The sequence below is a fragment of the Bombina bombina genome, chromosome 1, assembly GCF_027579735.1.
Source record: "Bombina bombina isolate aBomBom1 chromosome 1, aBomBom1.pri, whole genome shotgun sequence".
NCBI lineage: Eukaryota > Metazoa > Chordata > Amphibia > Anura > Bombinatoridae > Bombina > Bombina bombina.
Genome location: NC_069499.1, coordinates 756,065,933 through 756,090,869, shown reverse-complemented (window position 1 = coordinate 756,090,869; position 24,937 = coordinate 756,065,933). Strand labels below are relative to the sequence as shown.

Here is a 24,937-nt window from a genome sequence, read left to right as displayed (position 1 = left end):
CCGGGCAGAAGAGGACATCCGGACCGGCAGACATCTTTACAGGCAAAAGAGCTGATTACTTTGGGGCATGGCCGCAAAAAGCCCTTTTAAGGGCTGGTAATAGAGCTGTTAACTTTTGTAATTTAGATTAGGGTAGGGAATTTTTTTTATTTTGGGTGGCTTTGTTATTTTATTAGGGGGCTTAGAGTAGGTGTAGTTAGCTTAAAATTCTTGTAATCTTTTTTTATTTTTTGTAATTTAGTGTTTGTTTTTTTTGGTAATTTAGTTTAGTTTATTTAATTGTATGTAATTGTAGGTAATTTATTTAATTTATTTAATGATAGTGTAGTGTTAGGTTTAATTGTAACTTAGGTTAGGATTTATTTTACAGGTAATTTTGTAATTATTTTAACTAGGTAGCTATTGAATGGTAAATAACTATTTAATAGCTATTGTACCTAGTTAAAATAAATACAAAGTTGCCTGTAAAATAAATATAAATCCTAAAATAGCTACAATATAATTATATTTAATTTAGGGGGGGTGTTAGGGTTAGACTTAGCTTTAGGGGTTAATACATTTATTAGAGTAGCGGCGAGGTCCGGTCGGCAGATTAGGGGTTAATACTTGAAGTTAGGTGTTGGCGATGTTAGGTAGGGCAGATTAGGGGTTAATACTATTTATTATAGGGTTTGCGAGGCGGGAGTGCAGCGGTTTAGGGGTTAATAACCTTATTAGAGTAGCGGCGAGGTCCGGTCGGCAGATTAGGGGTTAATAAGTGTAGGTAAGGTAGCGGCGACGTTGGGGGGGCAAAATAGGGGTTAATAAATATTATGTAGGTGTCGGCGATGTTAGGGGCAGCAGATTAGGGGTACATAGGTATAATGTAGGTTGCGGCGGTGTCCGGAGCGGCAGATTAGGGGTTAATTGTGTAATGCAGGTATCAGCAATAGCTGGGGAGGCAGATTAGGGGTTAATAAGTGTAAGATTAGGGGTGTTTAGACTCTGGGTTCATGTTAGGGTGTTAGGTGTAGACTTAGAAACTGTTTCCCCATAGGAAACAATGGGGCTGCGTTAGGAGCTTAACGCTGCTTTTTTGCAGGTGTTAGGTTTTTTTCAGCCCAAACTGCCCCATTGTTTCCTATGGGGGAATCGTGCACAAGCACGTTTTTCCAGCTAGCCGCTACCGTAAGCAATGCTGGTATTGAGAGTTGAAGTGGCGGTAAATATGCCTTTACGCTCCCTTTTTGGAGCCTAACGCAGCCCTTCAGAGAACTCTAAATACCAGCGTTGTTTAGAAGCAGCGCTAGAAAAAAAAGAAGCGTAGCTAACGCACCCCTTCAGCCGCAAAACTCTAAATCTAGGCGTTTGAAAGGTAAAACTCTAAAATGCGGTTAAACTGTAAAATAAAGATGGCCTATAAAAGTCTGACTATCGGACATATAAGTGGGACGTCTCGCAAAAAAACACCAAGGTAATACCACCAAAAAGAATATATTTGAATGCACAGTCAGAAGTAAGTACTGTAGTGGACTAACTTCCAGCAGCGTTACACGCTGAAAATTGAAAGTATAAGTTGACAGATTCTTGTAACAGTGTCTCCTCTTACACAGCACTTATCCACTGCGCCACAGTCTCACTGTGAGTTTAAGGCAGAGATTTAAAAAGTTCAGCACTCACCCTCTTGCTCTTTATCAACAAGGCAGGGTTTACTATAAAAGGATTTACCTTCTTATGTCCTCTTATCGTTAGACTTGATGTTCAATCCCTTGAAGCCATAGGTATTTTAGTTGCAAGAGCTATACTCCCGGAGTAGGCTGTTGAACTCCTCAATTGATAACTGAATTCCTGCACTTAGTGCTTTTGCACGCAAGAGGCTGAGAAATCTCCAGGTTCACCGTAGTGAATAGCGGATATCGATTCAAGCCTTTAGTCCTATATCGAGTTTGGCCAAGCTGGCAGTACTTCAACGCGTTTCACTCATAACTAGGGCTTTTTAAAATCTCTATCTACATCACCTTACAATAGATGATATAGAGACATCTGTTTATTAAGGTATTTCACCTCATATCTCTTGTTCTTTGCTTGCATACTTGAAGCACTGCTGGAAGCCAAGGATGTAATAGCTACAATGAACTCAAATATTTTTAACAGTTAACTCTAAACACAAAAGTCGTAAAATGCCTGACACTTCTCTTCCACATCCTAATCTGCCATCATGTTTTAGCAGGGATGTAACTATAGACTTTATTGGGCCCCAGGGTAAAGGCTGTGGCACAGCCCCAATTTCATCAACATCATTTCCAGAGCACCAGAAACTCCTAATAATATACCTCATTAGCGTACTCCTATTCCACAGAAGGAGATGCTTATCTGTGACTGTGAGTTCTCCTTCTCCCTTGGTAAGTCCGCCCCAGAGGATATGCACCGTCTTGTACAAATTGGTTTTCTCTACAGCCATCTTGGAAACCCTTCTAGCATATTTGTAAAGGCAAATGCATTTCCTTACATGATGAGCCATGCTATGCAGGGGACACATCTGTTTTTTCAAAATATGGTTCCCTAGAGATGTGGGTTTAATCTCAGTTGAAAACTCTGTGACTCCTGTAGTTATACCCCTGTGTTCCAGGTAAAGGGATATTTATCCCCTTTGCTATTGTATACAAAAGTTGTTCTTGTCCCACACTCATAGAGAGAAGAAAAAGCAAATTCTAGGCTTTTAAAATGCTGGAGATCAAATAGCTGGATTAAGAAATGTGCACCTTTTTTTGAAAAATTAAGTTACAGAATTTAATGTACTTTTAAATGTATACTCAGGCTAAAGTCACATGGCAACAACAAATATGACAGAGAACACATTCATTCCACACATAAACCCCTAGCCATTAACCCACTTCATGTGTTTCCACTCAGTGTGAATAAAGAGATTTATTGTATTTTTTTTCACACTAGCCTTGACGGCACATAGCAGACAGCCATAACCTGAGGGTGCTATACCACAGTGTAACAAGCCACAGGACAAGCAAAGTGCATACATTAAACAGTAATCAGTGTGTAAATACTTTGTACTAAATGAGGCATTAATTGTGAAACATATTAAACTGGTAATGTTTTAAAAACATGCAGTAAAGATAAGTGACATCTGTGCACATTTGTTCTCCTGTGGGCTCACATGGGGTAACTTCTGCTTTAGTGGAATCAGCAACAGTCTTGATTTGTGATGTCTTGTTCTGCGTTACATAGTGGATCATAAACAAACAGTTATCAAGGCCTGTAAGGCTTCTTTGTACAATTAGAGCTGCAACAACTAATCGTCATAATCGATAATAATCAATTATGAAAATAGTTGTCAATGAATCTCATAATCGATTAATCGATTAGTTGGTTTGCAATTAGTTGGTCTGTGCACAATACCAGCTGCTTCACTCCAATGAACTCCTGCACATGGTATTGTGTTTTATGGTTATGTCCTTAGCCTAAAGGACGTCTACAGACGTCTACTTTTCACTTTTTCAGGACAATATACGTTTACAACTACCCCTGGCTTATGTGCAACCCAGATATAATAGTCATCATTTGGATTGTTTATATTAAATCTGGTGATTTGGAAATATGCTTTGCATGATATAGTGCTGAGCTTGTTATTTACACCTTGCCCCTAGATTGATGGGAGTTGTTATTTAAATTGATTTGCACTATTATCTGTTTGCACAATTATTAGCATATTGCTTGCTTTTGCTGATTATATGTACTGTATAGATAAATATGTAAGGCTTTGTCCTGTTATTGATATACAGTCCTTAGCGCTTTTGATTTTGTTTTTTAATGTTTTTTTATATTTTTAATAAATTGTGATAATATGTACCAGATTCAACTTTTATAAGTATATATTCGTTATTTTTAGAGTGGACTAGATATTTCCCCTAATCTTATAGCTGGTTATTTACCATTGCATATAGATATTCAAGATATTTTTATGTTAGAATGAAGTCAAGGGTTACTTTATTGAGAGGCCCCTTGCCAAGGTAGAAAACACTTAGCATTTGACTCTTCATCCTCTTGAGAAAGTCTGCACGATAGCAGAAGAAACGCGTAGAGGTATCATAGGATTGTACTTTGGCTCTTCAGAGGAGCCGTAGTTCTAGGAATAGAACGCTTTTTACCTTTTGGACATTCAGGGCTACCATAGCCCCAGGAACAAGGATTTCCCATACACTGACAGTTCCGGTGAACAGCGGAAGGGAACGGACATTTGGAAAAAAAGAAAAAAAGACAACTAGGCTGTGAAAACAGACCGGAGCAGCTGAGTATTTGGATATTTTACCCTAAAGGAGAAAGCTGTGTTTTTAAACTGCTGTATTGTTAATAAAACATTGTAAGTGCATATTTTTAAGAGCAGCTGCGTTTGTGTTATTTATTGCACTTGAGTCTCTCTTTGCGCTTTTTTCTTTTTCAGAGTGAAAGTTTTTGCCCTACTTCATTTGGTGTGAAGGATCCATTTGGTAAACAAGCAGCAGAGGACTATAGTGATTTATGGACTGACATCTTTTGGAAAGTGGTAAAACGTTTTTGTTATTCCATTTGTTTTAATATTGATTTGTGTGTATTCTGTTTTGATTACCCTATAATTGCATACAGGGATTTGATTTATTTATTTAACATTTGTTGGATACCACACATGTTTGTTAAAAAAATTGATAAACAGAATTGACATTAGCGATTTTATTATATTTTAAGAGGGAGTTAGCGCCACTTTTATTTATTTTTTGGTGGGTTAGAAAACACTTAGCATTGGTGAAGAGCTAACAAAGATAAATATCCCACTTTGGTGAAATTAGCAAAACCCTACTTATACACCTCAACAGCCTTTTCTCTGCTGCAGTAAATATAGCTGCAAACAGAGAACCAGCCTTAGCCAGAAGCATGTGGACATGTTGAGATTTTTGCATTTCAATGCAAAGTTTCTGAAAAAGTGAATAACAGAATGTTATTAACAGTGATAGTCTAACTCTTTCTAGTTCTACCTCTTTTCAAACAGTTTGTGGTTTGGTTTTGTTTAATTATAAAACTGTGCTCTGCTGCTTAAAAATTGAAGAAACAGTTGTGTTAATGTAAAGTTTTAGTCTGAAGTTTATATTTGTAACACTCATTATGTGGATTTTATTTAAAACATAGAAAACTATTATTGATTCTCTTTTTATACGATTAGTCGATTAATCGAAAAAATAATCGGCCGATTAATCGATTATGAAAATAATCGTTAGTTGCAGCCCTATGTACAATATAACAATTTTTAGACATAAATAGTTTTTGTTGAAAGATTGCCTTAACCCCTACAGGACTGGGAATTTCAGAGAAAAACTTGCCCAAAGTACAGGAGAATTTTTAGCATTTTTGCTATCACTCCATTTAAACAGAAATAGAGCTTTGCTTTTATAATTTACCTATCAAAACTATATATATATATTTCTTTTGTCGAAAACCCAAGGTATTGATCTAGGCCCATTTTGGTATATTTCATGCCACGGTATTACCACCAAATGCGATTATATATAAAAATAAAATTGTTCAGTTTTCACAAACTGGGTTTCTCACTGAAATTATTTATATACAGCTTGTGCAGTCATAACACAAGTGGTTGTAAAAGCTTCTCTGAGATTCCCTTTGTTCAGAAATAACAGACATGCATGGATTTGCCATTTCTTTTCGGTAATTACAAGGCTGCTAATTGCAGCTGCGCACCAAACTTCTGAAATTACTAGCAGCGAAAGGGTAATTCAGGTAGCTTGTGAGGTTAATTTTAGATGTAGTGTAGAGATTACCCTCCCACCTAACACCTACCATCCCCTAATCCCTACTTGATCCCTTCCAAACAGATCTCTTCCCTCCCTTACCACCCCCCCACCACACTGGTCTTCAACATTTTAGGTACTGATAGTCTGCAGTTTTATGGCAATTTGTTTTAATTAATTTTTTAATTGTTCTTTTTTTATTGTAGGGATCCCTCTTCAAACATACCACCTCCCCGATCCCTCCAAAATAGCTCTCTAAGGCCCCAATGATTGAAAGTTCCACAAGGCGGTGAGATATTTAAAAGGGATCTGTTGCCATGTCAAGAATGCTGGCAAAAGCAGCTGACATCAGTGTTTAAAGGCGGCATTGCTAAGAGGCGTTTTGCTATACATTGCAATGGGTAACGATCCTGGGGATATATTTCAAGCAGCACTACCACCTACATTGACAATGTAAAGTAAAGGATCCCTTTTAAATATATCACCAAACCTAATAAACATATTGATTAACCCCCAAACTGACATAACCCCCACCGCAATAAACTCACTACACTACTTAACCCTCTAACCATCAATACCCCACCGCAAACTACCCCTACACTTCTTAACCCCTAACTGCCAATACCCCCCAGAAAACCACCCCTACACTACTGAACCCCCTAACTGCCAATACCCCACCAAAAACTACCCCTACACTGCTTAACCCCCTAACCACCAGGGATTAAGATCTTTTGCTAAGAAAAAAAAAACCCTATCCTAAAAAAGATGCTCTGACAAGGGCATCAGTAATTAAGCTCTTTTTCGAAAAAATAATAATAAAATTAAAAAAAATATCCTAAAAAAGATGCCATGAATTCGCTGTCATGAGCAAAAAGGTTGGACGTAGTCCAGTATACTCCAGCACCAGGGTATGTCTCTGTATTATCTGTGAGGTGGGCAAGCTATTAGGGGCTAGCACCACATTCCCAAAGTCTGTAATAGTAACAAAAAGCAAATAGCAGGGCCACCAAGAATAAAAGCAAAGAATTTATTGAGCCAACATAAAAAGACATTTCGGATTCATATCCCTGACAAGACTAAGGATATGAATCCAAAACATTGTCTTTCTATGTTGGCTCAATAAATGATTTGCTTTTATTCTTGGTGGTGCTGCTATTTGCTTTTTGTTACAAAAGGTTGGACGTAGGTACTACATCAACAGGGTACGCTAGGCAAAGTATCCTGTGAAATAGTGCCTACGTCCATATTGCTTAAAGGGTTCATTTTATGTCACAATGAAGACACTGTTGTGTCTGATAATAAGACAACTCAGAGGAACTGCTTTATTCTTCTGATAATTCAGGGTGGGAGACTTGAAAGTCAGAACATTGAGTGCTGAGCCCCTTGGTGTTGAAGGAACAGCTTTAATTTCTATGATATGTAGCAGCCACAAAAAGAAACAAAAATAAATAATTCTCAACATTTTTGGCAGTGGGATTATTTAGTCTTCTCTCTCTCTCTCTCTCTCTCTCTCTCTCTCTGTATCTCTTTCTCTCTCTCTCTTTCTCTCTCTCTTTCTCTCTCTCTCTCTTTCTCTCTCTCTCTCTCGGGTTGATTGACACCCCCCTGCTGGCGGCCCATTGGCCGCGAGTCAGCAGGGGGCGGCGTTGCACCAGCAGCTCTTGTGAGCTGCTGGTGCAATGTTAAATGCGGAGAGCGTATTGCTCTCTGCATTTAGCGAGGTCTTGCGGACCTGATCCGCACTGTCGGATCAGGTCCGCAAGACCTTTGATAAATAGGGGCCATAGCCTTGAGTATATGGGCATATGCAACATTATAAGAGAGACCTTACCAATCTTATATACAGATCCTATTTTAAAACAAATTGTTCAAGAGAGATGTGAATTTATCTCCAGGAAAGGTAAAAGTTTGGCAAATTTTCTGTCACCTTCAGTCTTACCGGACAAAAAAAATACATGTTGGCTTAAAGGCAGGAAAGGTTTCTATAAATGCAGGAGACCTATTTGCAAAACATGCAATTATGTTGAGAAAGGCAATATGTTCAAATCGTCAGCTACAGTTTTAGAATATGCTAACTAATTTTACATCACATGTGCGACTACACACTTAGTGTATTTATTAACTTGCCAACTGTGTATAAAACAGTACGTGGGAAAAACTAAGAGATCTGTGAAGGATAGATTTTTGCAATATCTTAGATCCATAGAGGATCCAGAATCTGGCACTCCGGTAGCGAGACTTCAAAGACAAGCATAATGCAGATATGTCAGTTCTAATAATACAGGGTATAGATCATATCCCTAGATGGAAAAGAGAAGGTGACCGAGAAAATGAATTGAACAAGATGGAAATATTTTGGATGTTTACAATCCAGACTAGTTATCCACAAGGTTTAAATATGAGGAGAGACTTATATCTCTTTACCTAGTTTTAATGTATATTTTCTCAGTATATTCATATACTCATGCCCTATATGTAATATAAATGCATAGATCTTATGTGATGAAGTATTGATAGCTATTGTTTTGATAATTAACAACTGTGTTTTTCCTTATGGCAACAGTGTTCCGGTATTTATTACTCTGTGCAGCATATATTTAGGTAATAATTTAATATACATATGTTGAATTGTAAACTAAAGAGGTAATTTCAATATAGCGACATATTCAGTGATAACAGCTGTATATATATCCATATACAGTTGTATTATTCAAGATGTATTCAGCAGAGTATGTATTCACTATTGAATTTTGTGTTTTTAAGAAAGTTGTATATCTAGGGAGACTAGGGCCTAGATTTAGAGTTCGGCGGTAAAAGGGCTGTTAACGCTCCGCTGGCTTTTTTCTGGCCGCACCATAAATTTAACTCTGGTATCGAGAGTTAAAACAAATGCTGCGTTAGGCTCCAAAAAAGGAGCGTAGAGCATTTTTACCGCAAATGCAACTCTCGATACCAGAGTTGCTTACGGACGCGGCCGGCATCAAAAACGTGCTCGTGCACGATTCTCCCATAGGAAACAATGGGACTGTTTGAGCTGAAAAAAAACCTAACACCTGCAAAAAAGCAGCGTTCAGCTCCTAACGCAGCCCCATTGTTTCCTATGGGGAAACACTTCCTACGTCTGCACCTAACACTCTAACATGTACCCCGAGTCTAAACACCCCTAACCTTACACTTATTAACCCCTAATCTGCCGCCCCCGCTATCGCTGACCCCTGCATATTATTTTTAACCCCTAATCTGCCGCTCCGTAAACCGCCGCAACCTACGTTATCCCTATGTACCCCTAATCTGCTGCCCTAACATCGCCGACCCCTATGTTATATTTATTAACCCCTAATCTGCCCCCCACAACGTCGCCGACACCTGCCTACACTTATTAACCCCTAATCTGCCGAGCGGACCTGAGCGCTACTATAATAAAGTTATTAACCCCTAATCCGTCTCACTAACCCTATCATAAATAGTATTAACCCCTAATCTGCCCTCCCTAACATCGCCGACACCTACCTTCAATTATTAACCCCTAATCTTCCGATCGGAGCTCACCGCTATTCTAATAAATGTATTAACCCCTAAAGCTAAGTCTAACCCTAACACTAACACCCCCCTAACTTAAATATAATTTAAATCTAACGAAATAAATTAACTCTTATTAAATAAATGATTCCTATTTAAAGCTAAATACTTACCTGTAAAATAAATCCTAATATCGCTACAATATAAATTATAATTATATTTTAGCTATTTTAGGATTAATATTTATTTTACAGGCAACTTGGTATTTATTTTAACCAGGTACAATAGCTATTAAATAGTTAAGAACTATTTAATAGTTACCTAGTTAAAATAATTACAAAATTACCTGTAAAATAAATCCTAACCTAAGATATAATTAAACCTAACACTACCCTATCAATAAAATAATTAAATAAACTACCTACAATTACCTACAATTAACTTAACACTACACTATCAATAAATTAAATAAACACAATTGCTACAAATAAATACAATTAAATAAACTAGCTAAAGTACAAAAAATAAAAAAGAACTAAGTTACAGAAAATAATAAAATATTTACAAACATAAGAAAAATATTACAACAATTTTAAACTAATTACACCTACTCTAAGCCCCATAATAAAATAACAAAGCCCCCCAAAATAAAAAATTCCCTACCCTATTCTAAATTAAAAAAGTTACAAGCTCTTTTACCTTACCAGCCCTGAACAGGGCCCTTTGCGGGGCATGCCCCAAGAAGTTCAGCTCTTTTGCCTGTAAAAGAAAACATACAATACCCCCCCCCCCAACATTACAACCCACCACCCACATACCCCTAATCTAACCCAAACCACCCTTAAATAAACCTAACACTAAGCCCCTGAAGATCTTCCTACCTTGTCTTCACCATACCAGGTTCACCGATCCGTCCTGGCTCCAAGATCTTCATCCAACCCAAGCGGGGGTTGGCGATCCATAATCCGGTGCTGAAGAGGTCCAGAAGAGGCTCCAAAGTCTTCATCCTATCCGGCAAGAAGAGGACATCCGGACCGGCAAACATCTTCTCCAAGCCGCATCTTCTATCTTCTTCCATCCGGTGCGGAGCGGGTCCATCTTGAAGCAGGCGACGCGGATCCATCCTCTTCTTCCGATGTCTCCCGACGAATGACGGTTCCTTTAAGGGACGTCATCCAAGATGGCGTCCCTCGAATTCCGATTGGCTGATAGGATTCTATCAGCCAATCGGAATTAAGGTAGGAATTTTCTGATTGGCTGATGGAATCAGCCAATCAGAATCAAGTTCAATCCGATTGGCTGATCCAATCAGCCAATCAGATTGAGCTCGCATTCTATTGGCTGTTCCGATCAGCCAATAGAATGCGAGCTCAATCTGATTGGCTGATTGGATCGGCCAATCGGATTGAACTAGATTCTGATTGGCTGATTCCATCAGCCAATCAGAAAATTCCTACCTTAATTCCGATTGGCTGATAGAATCCTATCAGCCAATCGGAATTCGAGGGACGCCATCTTGGATGACGTCCCTTAAAGGAACCGTCATTCGTCGGGAGACATCGGAAGAAGAGGATGGATCCGCGTCGCCTGCTTCAAGATGGACCCGCTCCGCACCGGATGGAAGAAGATAGAAGATGCGGCTTGGAGAAGATGTTTGCCGGTCCGGATGTCCTCTTCTTGCCGGATAGGATGAAGACTTTGGAGCCTCTTCTGGACCTCTTCAGCACCGGATTATGGATCGCCAACCCCCGCTTGGGTTGGATGAAGATCTTGGAGCCAGGACGGATCGGTGAACCTGGTATGGTGAAGACAAGGTAGGAAGATCTTCAGGGGCTTAGTGTTAGGTTTATTTAAGGGTGGTTTGGGTTAGATTAGGGGTATGTGGGTGGTGGGTTGTAATGTTGGGGGGGGGGGTATTGTATGTTTTCTTTTACAGGCAAAAGAACTGAACTTCTTGGGGCATGCCCCGCAAAGGGCCCTGTTCAGGGCTGGTAAGGTAAAAGAGCTTGTAACTTTTTTAATTTAGAATAGGGTAGGGAATTTTTTATTTTGGGGGGCTTTGTTATTTTATTATGGGGCTTAGAGTAGGTGTAATTAGTTTAAAATTGTTGTAATATTTTTCTTATGTTTGTAAATATTTTATTATTTTCTGTAACTTAGTTCTTTTTTATTTTTTGTACTTTAGCTAGTTTATTTAATTGTATTTATTTGTAGCAATTGTGTTTATTTAATTTATTGATAGTGTAGTGTTAGGTTAATTGTAGGTAATTGTAGGTAGTTTATTTAATTATTTTATTGATAGGGTAGTGTTAGGTTTAATTATATCTTAGGTTAGGATTTATTTTACAGGTAATTTTGTAATTATTTTAACTAGGTAACTATTAAATAGTTCTTAACTATTTAATAGCTATTGTACCTGGTTAAAATAAATACCAAGTTGCCTGTAAAATAAATATTAATCCTAAAATAGCTAAAATATAATTATAATTTATATTGTAGCTATATTAGGATTTATTTTACAGGTAAGTATTTAGCTTTAAATAGGATTAATTTATTTAATAAGAGTTAATTTATTTCGTTAGATTAAAATTATATTTAAGTTAGGGGGGGTGTTAGTGTTAGGGTTAGACTTAGCTTTAGGGGTTAATACATTTATTAGAATAGCGGTGAGCTCCGATCGGAAGATTAGGGGTTAATAATTGAAGTTAGGTGTCGGCGATGTTAGGGAGGGCAGATTAGGGGTTAATACTATTTATGATAGGGTTAGTGAGGCGGATTAGGGGTTAATACATTTATTATAGTAGCGCTCAGGTCCGCTCGGCAGATTAGGGGTTAATAAGTGTAGGCAGGTGTCGGCGACGTTGAGGGGGGCAGATTAGGGGTTAATAAATATAATATAGGGGTCGGCGATGTTAGGGGCAGCAGATTAGGGGTACATAGGGATAACGTAGGTGGCGGCGATTTGCGGTCGGAAGATTAGGGGTTAATTATTTTAAGTAGCTGGCGGCGACGTTGTGGGGGGCAAGTTAGGGTTTAATAAATGTAATACAGGGGTCGGCGGGGTTAGGGGCAGCAGATTAGGGGTACATAAATATAACGTAGGTGGCGGTCGGCAGATTAGGGGTTAAAAATTTTAATCGAGTGGCGGCGATGTGGGGGGAGCTCGGTTTAGGGGTACATAGGTAGTTTATGGGTGTTAGTGTACTTTAGGGTACAGTAGTTAAGAGCTTTATGAACCGGCGTTAGCCAGAAAGCTCTTAACTCCTGCTATTTTCAGGCGGCTGGAATTTTGTCGTTAGAGCTCTAACGCTCACTTCAGAAACGACTCTAAATACCGGCGTTAGAAAGATCCCATTGAAAAGATAGGATACGCAAATGGCGTAGGGGGATCTGCGGTATGGAAAAGTCGCGGCTGTAAAGTGAGCGTTAGACCCTTTAATCACTGACTCCAAATACCAGCGGGCGGCCAAAACCAGCGTTAGGAGCCTCTAACGCTGGTTTTGACGGCTACCGCCGAACTCTAAATCTAGGCCTAGGACTGGTAATCCCTTATGCAGTGATCAAGTGCGCAAGAGCATGAAACACGTTTGCATGTGATCTACCTGTTTTCTCTGCTCTCACCTGAGCATGTTTTTAACCATGTTGGAAATAAATTTGTCACACTTTGGCTTTTGTTATATTTTTTCTCATTAGTCCTATCTCTATATGGTGTATATTTATAATATTTTGTGACTGCTTGCACACTTACTACAGGTGTAGTTTCACCATAAGCCTATTTTTGAGTGCCACCACCCCTGTCAATTTGTCATATATATATATACACACGTGTTTGTGTGTGTGTGTATATACACACATACACATAGATATTAGTTTGTAAAGGGGCATTGTGCTATTTTATTCTTTTTCAACTAATTGGATTTTTAAACGGATTATATAAATAAAACTAATTGTGTAGTGCTATGTCCTTGACAACCCGTACATCCATTATGGGTGTTTCTGTAAACAAGTGACCAATGAACACAGAGGATCACTAACACATTTTTTCACAACTGTAATTTTATTTGCAAACAGCTTTTACAATATTTCAATATTTTTCATTTTTATTCTTTCATGTGCATGATAAGACAAGTTTTGACTACAATGCCCTTTTAAAGTTAAGCAAAATATTACAAACATTATTACAAGGATAACATATGAATAATGACCTGGCAATGCAATAACAATATTATTAATAGAAAATAAATAATCGGACTAAAGGCATTGTGAACATAGTGTTAGTGTAATCCCCACACATATGGGCTCACGTGAGAAAGCATAGAACACAAGGCAAGTTATTTATAGGCATAACAGACAGAAGGTTAAATGGACATCATTGCATATAGCTCAGCCTTCCAGTATTAGATTACTTTACCATGTTTAGATTTTTACAGACTGGTCTAGAGGATAGTTTACCTGAATGAAAATAGCAATAATATGTGTTTGATAAGATCAATCAGCCATTTATAGCCAGGGCAGCCTCTTTATGGTCTTTAAAATACCATAATATAGAAGGATTCAAGTAACCAATGAAATAATGTCTTAATCATATCTGTTCTGCCATAATTAGCTAAAATTGCCTTGTGGTTATTTTGACATGTCAGTGTCAGAAATATTTCTGTTGTGATATGATTAATTTGTTATGCTATCAACTTGAGAGCTAAAACTTTAGGGCTAGATTACAAGTGGAGCGCTGATTTATCGCACATCCCTAAACTGGCAAATTTGCCTATTTAGGGGCGTACAATAAATAACCAGCTATTACAAGACGAACTCGCAGTAGCAATTAGCGCTAAAGATCATGGGGCCTAGTTATCAAGCCGTCAACCTCAAATACGCTGGAATTCCGCAGCGTATTTGTGGCGAGGCTGATTCACCTTAGTTATCAAAGGCTAGAGACCGGCAAAAGTAGAATTTTGTGACGTAAACTTCGATCCGCCGGACTCAGTCCGACACAGATCGATTCTTACGTCACTCCAGATGTTCCGCACACAAGTGCGGCACAATCTGACTACTTTTGCTAGTTATCGAAAAACTAGCAGGTACGCTCGGCACTTTTCCGGCCCAGCGTACCTGGTTTTCAAACCGCCACCCTGGAGGCGGCGGATCCCATAGGAATCAATGGGTGTCTGACCATAGCGAAAGTACACGTTCGCTGCTGACAGACATCCCATTGATTCCTATGGGAGATGTCTACACCTAACACCCTAACATGTACCCCGAGTCTAAACACCCCTAATCTGACCCCCCCTACACTGCCGCAACTAAATAAAGTTATTACCCCCTAAACCGCCGCTCCCGGAGCCCACCGCAAGCTACTCTATACATATTAACCCCTAAACCGCCGCTCCCGGAGCCCACCGCAAGCTACTCTATACATATTAACCCCTAAACCACCGCTCCTGGAGCCCACCGCAACTATAATAAATGTATTAACCCCTAAACCGCCGCTCCTGGAGCCCACCGCAACTATAATATATGTATTAACCCCTAATCTGCCCCCCCTACACCGTCGCCACCTATAATAAATTTATTAACCCCTATCCTGCCCCCCACTACACCGCCACCACTGTAATAAATTTATTAACCCCTAAACCTAAGTCTAACACTAGCCCTAACACCCCCCTAACTTAAATATTAATTAAATAAATCTAAATAATATTTCTATTATGAACTAAATTAATCCTATTTAAAACTAAATACTTACCTGTAAAATAAACCCTAATATAGCTACAATATAAATAATAATTATATTGTAGCTATCTTATGATTTATTTTTATTTTACAGGCATCTTTCAATTTATTTTAACTAGGTACAATAGCTATTAAATAGTTATTAACTATTTAATAGCTTACCTAGCTAAAATAAAGAGAAATGTACCTGTAAAATAAAAACTAACCTAAGTTACAATTACACCTAACACTACACTATACTTTAATAAATTATTACTTTAATAAATTAAAACTAAATACTTACCTGTAAAATAAACCCTAAGATAGCTACAATGTAATTAATAATTACATTGTAGCTATTTTAGGAATTATATTTATTTTACAGGTAACTTTGTATTTATTAGTCCGTCGGTAAAGAAGGATGTTCCGCGTCGGCGGGATGAAGATTGAAGACCCCGCTTGGAAGATGACATCGCCCGGATAGAAGGCTTCTTCAGCGCCGCTTGGAAGATGACATCGCCCGGATGGAAGAATTCTTCAGCGCCGCTTGGAGGATCACTTCATCAGATGGAAGATTTCTTCAGCGCCGCTTGGAGGATAACTTCTGCCGCTCCGGGTCTCCTCTTTGGTTCCATCGCTGCTCGGCTGAGTGAAGACGACTCAAGGTAGGATGATCTTCAGGGGATTAGTGTTAGGTTATTTTAAGGGGGGTTTGGGTTAGATTAGGGGTATGTGGGTGGTGGGTTTTAATGTTGGGGGGTTTGTATTTTTCTTTTACAGGCAAAAGAGCTGAATTCTTTGGGACATGCCCCCACAAAAGGCCCTTTTAAGGGCTGGTAAGGTAAAAGAGCTTTGAACTTTTTTTAATTTAGAATAGGGTAGGGTATTTTTTTTATTTTGGGGGGGTTTGTTATTTTATTAGGGGGCTTAGATTAGGTGTAAGTAGCTTAAAATTGGTGTAATATTTTTAAAATGTTTGTAACCTATTTTTTTTATTTTTTGTAACTTAGCTTTTTTTTTGTACTTTAGTTAGTTTATGTAATTGTATTTAATTGTAGTTATTTGTAGTTAATTTATTTAATTTATTTAATGATAGTGTAGTGTTAGGTTTAATTGTAACTTAGGTTAGGATTTATTTTACAGGTAATTTTGTATTTCTTTTAGCTAGGTAGTTATTAAATAGTTAATAACTATTTAATAACTATTCTAACTAGCTAAAATAAATACAAAGTTACCTGTAAAATAAATATAATTCCTAAAATAGCTACAATGTAATTATTAATTACATTGTAGCTATCTTTAGGGTTTATTTTACAGGTAAGTATTTAGTTTTAAATAGGAATAATTTATTAAAGTATAGTGTAGTGTTAGGTGTAATTGTAACTTAGGTTAGTTTTTATTTTAGAGGTACATTTCTCTTTATTTTAGCTAGGTAAGCTATTAAATAGTTAATAACTATTTAATAGCTATTGTACCTAGTTAAAATAAATTGAAAGTTGCCTGTAAAATAAAAATAAATCCTAAAATAGCTACAATATAATTATTATTTATATTGTAGCTATATAAGGGTTTATTTTAAAGGTAAGTATTTAGTTTTAAATAGGATTAATTTAGTTCATAATAGAAATATTATTTAGATTTATTTAATTAATATTTAAGTTAGGGGGGTGTTAGGGTTAGTGTTAGACTTAGGTTTAGGGGTTAATAATTTTATTACAGTGGTGGCGGTGTAGTGGGGGGCAGGATAGGGGTTAATAAATTTATTATAGGTGGCGACGGTGTAGGGGGGGCAGATTAGGGGTTAATAAATTTAATATAGGTTGCGGCAGGGTCTGGGAGCGGCGGTTTAGGGGTTAAACTATTTATTTAGTTGCGGCGAGGTGCGGGATCAGCAGGATAGGGGTTAATAACTTTATTATAGAGGGCAACGGTATAAGGGGGGGCAGGATAGGGGTTACTAGGTATAATGTAGGTGGCAGCGGTGTCCGGGAGCGGCGGTTTAGGGGTTAATACATTTATCAGAGTTGCGGCAGGGTCTAGGAGCGGCGGTTTAGGGGTTAATACATTTATCAGAGTTGCGGCAGGGTCTAGGAGTGGCGGATTAGGGGTTAATACATTTATCAGAGTTGCGGCAGGGTCTAGGAGCGGCGGATTAGGGGTTAGTAACTTTATTTAGTTGCGGGGGGCTCCGGGGGCGCCGGTATAGGGGGTAGAACAGTGTAGTTAGTGTGAGTGCTTAGTGACAGGCTAGCAATAAAGCTGGGAAAAAGCCGAAGAGCAGCGAGATCGGATGAGTGATAACTCTCACAATCCGCTGCTCATCGCCCCATACTTGGTGCGCGGCTTTTTGACAGCTTTATTTGATAACTTAGGCGAAATTTTTCAGGTCCGCGGCGGCAATGTAAGGCGAGCTTAGGCGGGCGTATTGGGCCGGCGAAGGCAGGAAAGTTGACACGTTGATAACTACCCCCCCATATCTCTGGTTATTTTTCAAAATGTGCCCCAATTGCTCCCTAAATTAAGTATAGTGTAGGTTTTTTAAATAAAAAAAATTGACATTTTTATTTTATCTTTTAAAAATTGCACAAAGCAGTTTTTAGGGCTTAAATTGAGCAGGTGTGGGGTATTAGAAGAAAAAAAACGCACTGAAAAGTGCCTTTATATTGCAGTCTATGGGAACTTTGTGTTCCCTGTAAATATATATGTATGTTTGTTATACTTTTTAAAGCCTGATGAAACAACCTTCTTTTGGTTGAGAACCACGTTGCATGTTTTTATACTTTTATTAAAGTACGTTTTTTACTTACCACTTGCTGCCATACTTTTACTTTTAAATGACATCTATATTGATGTACATAATGAGAGCAGGTGGGATTCGCACACACTTCGAATAGGTAATCAATTTCTTTGTATAAATAATGTCCGGTGCAATACCTTCCAGGAACACCCTTCAGGTCCCAAAGTAATAATATATAGAGAATAAAGGTAGCACACGTTTTCAAAAGGCTGAACCTTTCGGGGCTTGAGAAAGGGGCAGAAGCCCCGAAACGTTGCTCTAATAAAAGGTTCAGCCTTTTGAAAACGTGTGCTACCTTTATTCTCTATATCTATATTGATGTACAATATTTTGGAGCATACTATCTGAGCCCTTGAAGTTTCTTGGATTTACCTTGATACACCGGAGGTCAGTCTGCTGGGTGACTGTTTTAACCCCAGCCAGCTAGACTCGCACCAAGAGGGGTGCTTCACCACACGTGAGTGCAATTTCATTTTCACCAATATCATTTACTGAGTCATTCAGTACTAGGCCATATTGGCGCTATTGTGCTTCCACCCCATCTAGAAACAGACATGATGACAATCCCACGTCACCACTGAAGGGGGCGCAAAAACAGACCAATATGGTGATATAACACTATATAAAAACAATAAAAAATGTAGATAGTGACTATAATTGTTGCATATTTAATGCTATAACTTATCAATCCAAGGGGTGATCAGTCTCTAAAGATGAAACTTCCACTCGGTTTTGCACTCCTTGGTGTCTTTGTCCTCAGATAACGGCCGCTCCTTCCCAGAAGTAGATCAGAAAAAAGGAATCTGTGATGCAGTGCAAACAAAACACAGAAGGGCGCCTCCTAGTGTTTTGTTTGCACCATCACAGATTCCACCCCATCTAGAGACTGCTTTTCCTACACCAGAGGCCAGTCTGCTGGGTGACTGTTTGATCCCAGCCTGCTCCATCTGCACTGAAAAGGCGCTTCACCAAATGTGAGTGCAATTTATCACATACAATTTTCCATCTAGTTAGACAATACTAGGCCATGCGGCGCATCTGTCTTCCTATGTTATTTACAGATTGCTGAACCTGGATCGAGACCTTGATCCATCTACAGATAGCTGCCTCGACCTACAACTGCCATTTGCTCCTGAGGAATATACTAATACCTCTCATCATTATTTGGGACTTTGGTACATTTGGTACATTCTTGTTTTTATATACTGTATTTTGTTATATTTACATTGTTACACATTTAATAGGTTGTCCCTATTGCCTATAAAGTACTGCAGTTCATTTTGTGATATATATCATGTTTGGATATTAACCTAAGGGCGCCCCTATATATACTGTATATACAGTACATATATATATATATATATATATATATATATATATATGTATTTATGTGTTGATATATGCATATACACATATAAATACATCAATATATATGTATATATTCATATCCATATATATTTAATGTTTGCTGCCCATTGCTGCGTGACTTAGCCCCTTCGCTGCGCTAAGTTCTCAACCCTTGTTACTACAAGGAAGAGAGAATAGCGGCACTGCCAGGAGTAGTCCCCTATTTTAAATAATCATAGAGTGCATTTATTGATACTCTAAAAAGTGAAGTATTGTTAAGGGGGAAAGGTGCTGTACACAGTCAATATTGAACAGAGAATTAGTAATGTTAGGATAACATTACAAAAATTGTGTACATTATAGCACTCAGCCACTCATAGTCAAAAAAACTGGACAAAAATTGCTTGCGTTGCTAGAAAAAGGAACAAGACGGTCGTTCTTTAAAAATGTACTTTTATTATTAATATCATATATTAAAACAATAAAGAACCCACATAAAAACCTGAATCGAACATATACTATAGCTAATTCAGAATATCAAAGTGAGAGTTTCAGTAAATAATAAATTATATTCTATATAACATAATGAAAAATCACCGGTAGGACTAATAGGATATAATATGCGGGGGCTACCAAAACAGTAGATAACATAAGCCTCTAACTACAGCAACTAAAATAAAGGATTCTGCACGGAGCAAATTTATCAGCTGCCAATTCAGCAGTATAGTGTGATATAATAGGCAGAGATGCAATCTAAGTGGTTACGATAATATGCAAAAAAATGCCTACTATTGCCCTGAGTTGCAGGTTATATAAATGTAAAACAGTTGCCGAAATGGCAGTATGATGGAATGTATAGGGCGGTAGTGAGAACTAAAGCAATTGCGTTAATGTCTAAAATACTGCCCACTGTAGGACAAAGGTACAAGCTTGATAAATATTAACCAGCTGCCAATGTGCAGTGTGGTAAGATATAATATAAAGTACTGTGGTATTAAGCGGTTGCGCTAGTTCTCAGCCCTGTCTGACGGAATGAGACTGAGGCTCCCATTGGAGACTATGAAAGCGTGCTCTCGTGAGCTCAAAGCTTCCCTGCTATGTGAATATCAGGTTGTGTTTGCATTGCGCTTACCTTGTAATACCAGCACAAATTTGGATGCACTGGTAGTACTGAGTGGAGCGCAAATATCACTCTCGCTTAAAGGGACACTGAACCCAAATATTTTCTTGCGTGATTCAGATAGAGCGTGCAATTTTAAGCAACCTTCTAATTTACTCCTATTATCAAATTTTCTTCATTTTCTTGGTATATTTATTTATAAAGCAAGAATGTAAGTTTAGATGTTGGCCCATTTTTTGTGAACAACCTGGGTTATCCTTGCTGATTGGACAGCACCAATAAGCAAGTGCTGTCGATGGTCTGAAACAAAAATGTGCTGGCTCCTTAGCTTAGATGCCTTTTTTTTCAAATAAAGATAGCAAGAGAACGAAGAAAAATTGATAATAGAAGTAAATTAGAAAGTTGCTTAAAATTGCATGCTCTATCTGAATCATGAAAGAAAAAAATGTGGGTTCAGTGTCCCTTTAAGCAATATTTTGCACTCCACTCATAGGGGCCCATTTATCAAGCTTGCCAGAAACACCAGTTCTGAAGCAGCGGTCTAAAGACCGCTGCTCCATAACCTCTCCGTCTGCTCTGAGCAGGCGGATAGACATCGCTGCAATTCAATCCAATCGAGTACGATCGGGTTGATTGACACCCCCTGCTGGTGGCCGATTGGCCACGAATCTTCAGGGGGCAGCATTGCACCAGCAGCTCACAAGAGCTGCTCATGCAATGCTGAATATGGAGAGCGTATTGCTCTCCGCATTCAGCGAGGCCTGTCGGACCTGATCCGCACTGTCAGATCAGGTCAGACAGACCTTTGTTAAATAGGCCCCATTATCTGGCCCTTAGATTGAATGGGTGCTGGGTCAAAATATTATGGTATAAGAACTAGCCAAGATTGTGCAGTAAGGATCCATGTATCAGACTGGCATACAGCATTATTCATCTTTACCTTGAAAGGTTGTTTTGCAGGGGGAAATTGTTATTGGCTAGGAAAATCTGCTTAGCAGTTTCCAACACTGTAAGGATAATTGAATATTACATTGTGCAGAAGATGTGCTTCAGGCCAGGAACTGGATTAAGCTGAGATCTGTAACAGTGTAGGATGACTGTAGCCAGTTGTCAGCTAATTTCTGCAAAGCAAGCAGGATTGTCAAAAGTCATGCCAAGGTCAGGAACCGGTAAAGACAGCAGATACGTAATGTCAAAGCAAGTGGAGTAGGCAGGAGAGTAGTTTAAGGAACAGTTCCAGGGGTTGAAAACATGGTAGGTATTTCTAGACAGGCAACAAGTTGAAGGGGCAGACAGTGAATAAAGTCCAGATACCAAGCCAGGGTCATAACAGGAAAGCCACAGGAATGCTTGGAATGATATAATTGAAAAAACAAGAGTCAAATGGTGCACTAAAGGGCCTTTTAAAACTTTATGTCCAGCTTTTAGTGCAATTTCCGATGTTGCTATAACAAATACCACACCCTTTACCACAGGTCACATGATCCTTAGCGCACCCTGCTCTTAGAGCTTCATCACCAAATCCAGATAGACATTAGTGCACCCCAGGGAACCAACTGCTCTATTTCCAGACCTCTACTTACCGCATCCCCAGGTAAACACGTACGGGCCCGACAAATACTTGGTATATGAACTATGGAGAGTACTTGGGCACTGTAAACCAAAGGACCTATCAACCCTGCAAGTATTGTCTTTTTGAGATGTAGTAATTGACAGCCTATTTCTGTTGCTAGCTAGACACTGGTTGGTATGGGTCATCCTATCCAAGGAATAAGCCCAGTGAGATGGACAAAATACCTGACTTGTTGGCACGAGCTATTAAAAATAAAAACACATTTATGACCAGCCTAAGTGAAATCTATACCTTGAACAAAAAATGTAATATTGTGCTCCAGGAAGTTAAAGTGCAGTAATACCTGCTATCAATAAAAATATGAAAAGTACACCTAAGGTTTTGAATGATTGTATGGCATATTAAATGTATTGTTGCTACTGGAGCTACTGTTTGAAAAGCTTATTTGTTCTATATTTTCATTTAAAGGCTATGGAACTTATTGCAAATAAATTCTAAGGCAATCTTTTATTCTTTGTCAGAATATACCCCATTACAAAGCATGAGTAGATATTTGTGTTTTGAATGTTTGATCTCCCAGAAATTGTTCTTCATACAAATGTCTGTGTGTTACCTTTTCTTTAGAGTACCCCTGTAGGCAATACTTGCTAATCTCTTTAAATGGAATAGACAATATTAAAGGGACAGTCTACTCCGGAATTTTTATTGTTTAAAAAGATAGATAATTCCTTTCATTACCAATTCCCCAGTTTTGCCTAACCAACACGGTTATATCAATACACATTTTACCTTTGTGATTACCTTGTATCTAAGACTCTGCAGACTGCTCCTTATCTCAGCTCTTTTGACAGACTTGCATTTTAGTCAGTCGGTGCTGACTCATAAATAACTGCATGAGAGTGAGCACAATGTTTTATATATATATATATATATATATATATATGGCACACATGAACTAGCAGTGTCTATCTGTGAAAACTGTCAAAATGCACTGAGATAAGAGAAGATCTTCAATGGCTTAGAAATCAGTTTGAGGCTACCTAGGTCTAGTTTTCAACAATGAATACCAAGAGAACAAAGCAAATTTGATGATAAAAGTAAATTGGGAAGTTGTTTAAAATTGCATGCCCTATCTGAATCATGAACATTTAATTTTGACTGGACTGTCCCTTTAATTGGTTAATTTACAAACTTTCCTACTACAGAAACATACTTTACAATAGTGGATAAATCACTCATTCTCAGTCTTTTTTCTTTTCAGTTCAAATCAAATTTCTAAAAAATGAAATATTTTAATATAAATATTATATCTTGTTTAGTCCCTAATGTGGGTAAAGTAATCCTTACATACAGACACATCCATTAAGTTATAATTTTGAATGAAGAAAGATATGATCATTTTTATACAACAATGCAGCCAAAAGGAAAGCACCAGTTTTTTATTTGGCATTTAAATAGATCCCAAAGGGGTAGATAAAGTCTGAAAATTGCATTATTATCACCTAGATTACGAGTTTTGCGTTCGTGTTTTAATGGCCATTTCAGTGTTAAAACTGTACCACAGTCATTACGAGCCTTGTCGGTATAACTGTACCGCAAGCCTTTTAACCTGTAACGCAACGTCAGTCCCGCACTCAAAAAAATGACGTGCTGGTATTACAATTTTTCAGTGAGGCTAAAAAGCTTGCGTTACAGCCTATACTGACACGATCCATTTCGCAATCTGAGACCAGTAGTTATGAGTTTTACGCAACAAAACTGTTACACAAAACTCATAACTAAAGTGTTACAAAGTACACTAATACCCATAAACAACCTATTAACCCCTAAACCGAGGCAATCAGCCAATAGGATTGAGCTTGCATTCTATTCACTGATTGGAACAGCCAAAGAATGCGAGCTTAATCCTATTGGCTGATTGGATTAGCCAATAGGATTGAAGCTCAATCATATTGGCTGATTGCATAAGCCAATATAATTTTTTCACCTTTAATTCCGATTGGCTGACAGAATCAACCAATCAGAATTCAAGGGACGCCATCTTGGATGACGTCACTAAAAGGAACCTTCATTCGGGAAGAAGACTTTGATTGAAGAGAATGCTCCGCCCCGGATGTCTTGAAAATGGACCTGCTCCGCGCCGGATGGATGAAGATAGAAGATGCCATCTGGATGAAGACTTCTGTCCGCCTGGAGGACCACTTCTTGCCGCTTGGGTGAAGACTTCTCCCGGCTTCGTTGAGGACTTCTTGCCGCTTGGATGAGGACTTCTCCCGGCTTCGTTTAGGATGGATGTCCGGTCTTCAAAACTGTAAGTGGATCTTCGGGGGTTAGTGTTAGGTTTTTTTAAGGGTTTATTGGGTGGGTTTTAGTTTTTGATTAGGGTTTTTCGGCAATTGAAAAAGAGCTAAATGCCCTTTTAAGGGCAATGCCCATCCAAATGCCCTTTTCAGGGCAATGAGGAGTTTAGGTTTTTCTAGTTAGGATTTTATTTGGGGGGTTGGTTGTGTGCGTGGTGGGTTTTACTGTTGTTTACTGTTTTACTGTTTGTATTTTTTTTACAGGTAAAAGAGCTGATTTCTTTGGGGCAATGCCCAGCAAAGGCACTTTTAAGGGCTATTGGTAGTTTATTGTAGGTTAGGGTTTTGTTTTATTTTGTGGGGGGGGGGGGGTTATTTTGATAGGGCTATTAGATTAGGTGTAATTATTTTAAATATCTGATAATTTCTTTTTTTTATTTTGTGTAATTTAGTGGGGTTTTTTTTGTAATTTAGGTAATTGTATTTAATTTAGGTAATGTATTTAATTGTAGTGTAAGGTTAGGTGTTACTGTAACTCAGGTTAGTTTTATTTTGCAGGTAAATTTGTATTTATTTTAGCTAGGTAGTTAGTAAATAGTTAATAACTATTTAGTAACTATTCTACCTAGTTAAAATAAATACAAACTTGCCTGTGAAATAAAAATAAACCCTAATCTAGCTACAAAGTAAATATTAGTTATATTGTAGCTATCTTAGGGTTTATTTTACAGGTAAGTATTTAGTTTTAAATAGGAATTATTTAGGTAATGATTGGAATTTTTATTTAGATTTATTTTAATT

General features: G+C 38.1%; 1 protein-coding gene across 2 annotated transcripts in view; it reads left to right on the top strand.

The window, feature by feature from the left end:
• The window catches only part of CHRDL1 (chordin like 1), a 277,410-nt gene that overhangs the window by 36,213 nt on the left and 216,260 nt on the right, over window positions 1-24,937 (top strand). Inside the window, exon 2 of one of the 2 annotated variants that reach the window (XM_053699306.1) lies at window positions 4,436-4,537. The exons of the other annotated variant lie outside the window; for it this stretch is intronic. Coding sequence (XP_053555281.1) covers window positions 4,436-4,537 — 102 coding nt within the window. The remainder of the gene's footprint in view (window positions 1-4,435; window positions 4,538-24,937) is intronic. 2 annotated transcript variants of the gene reach the window in all.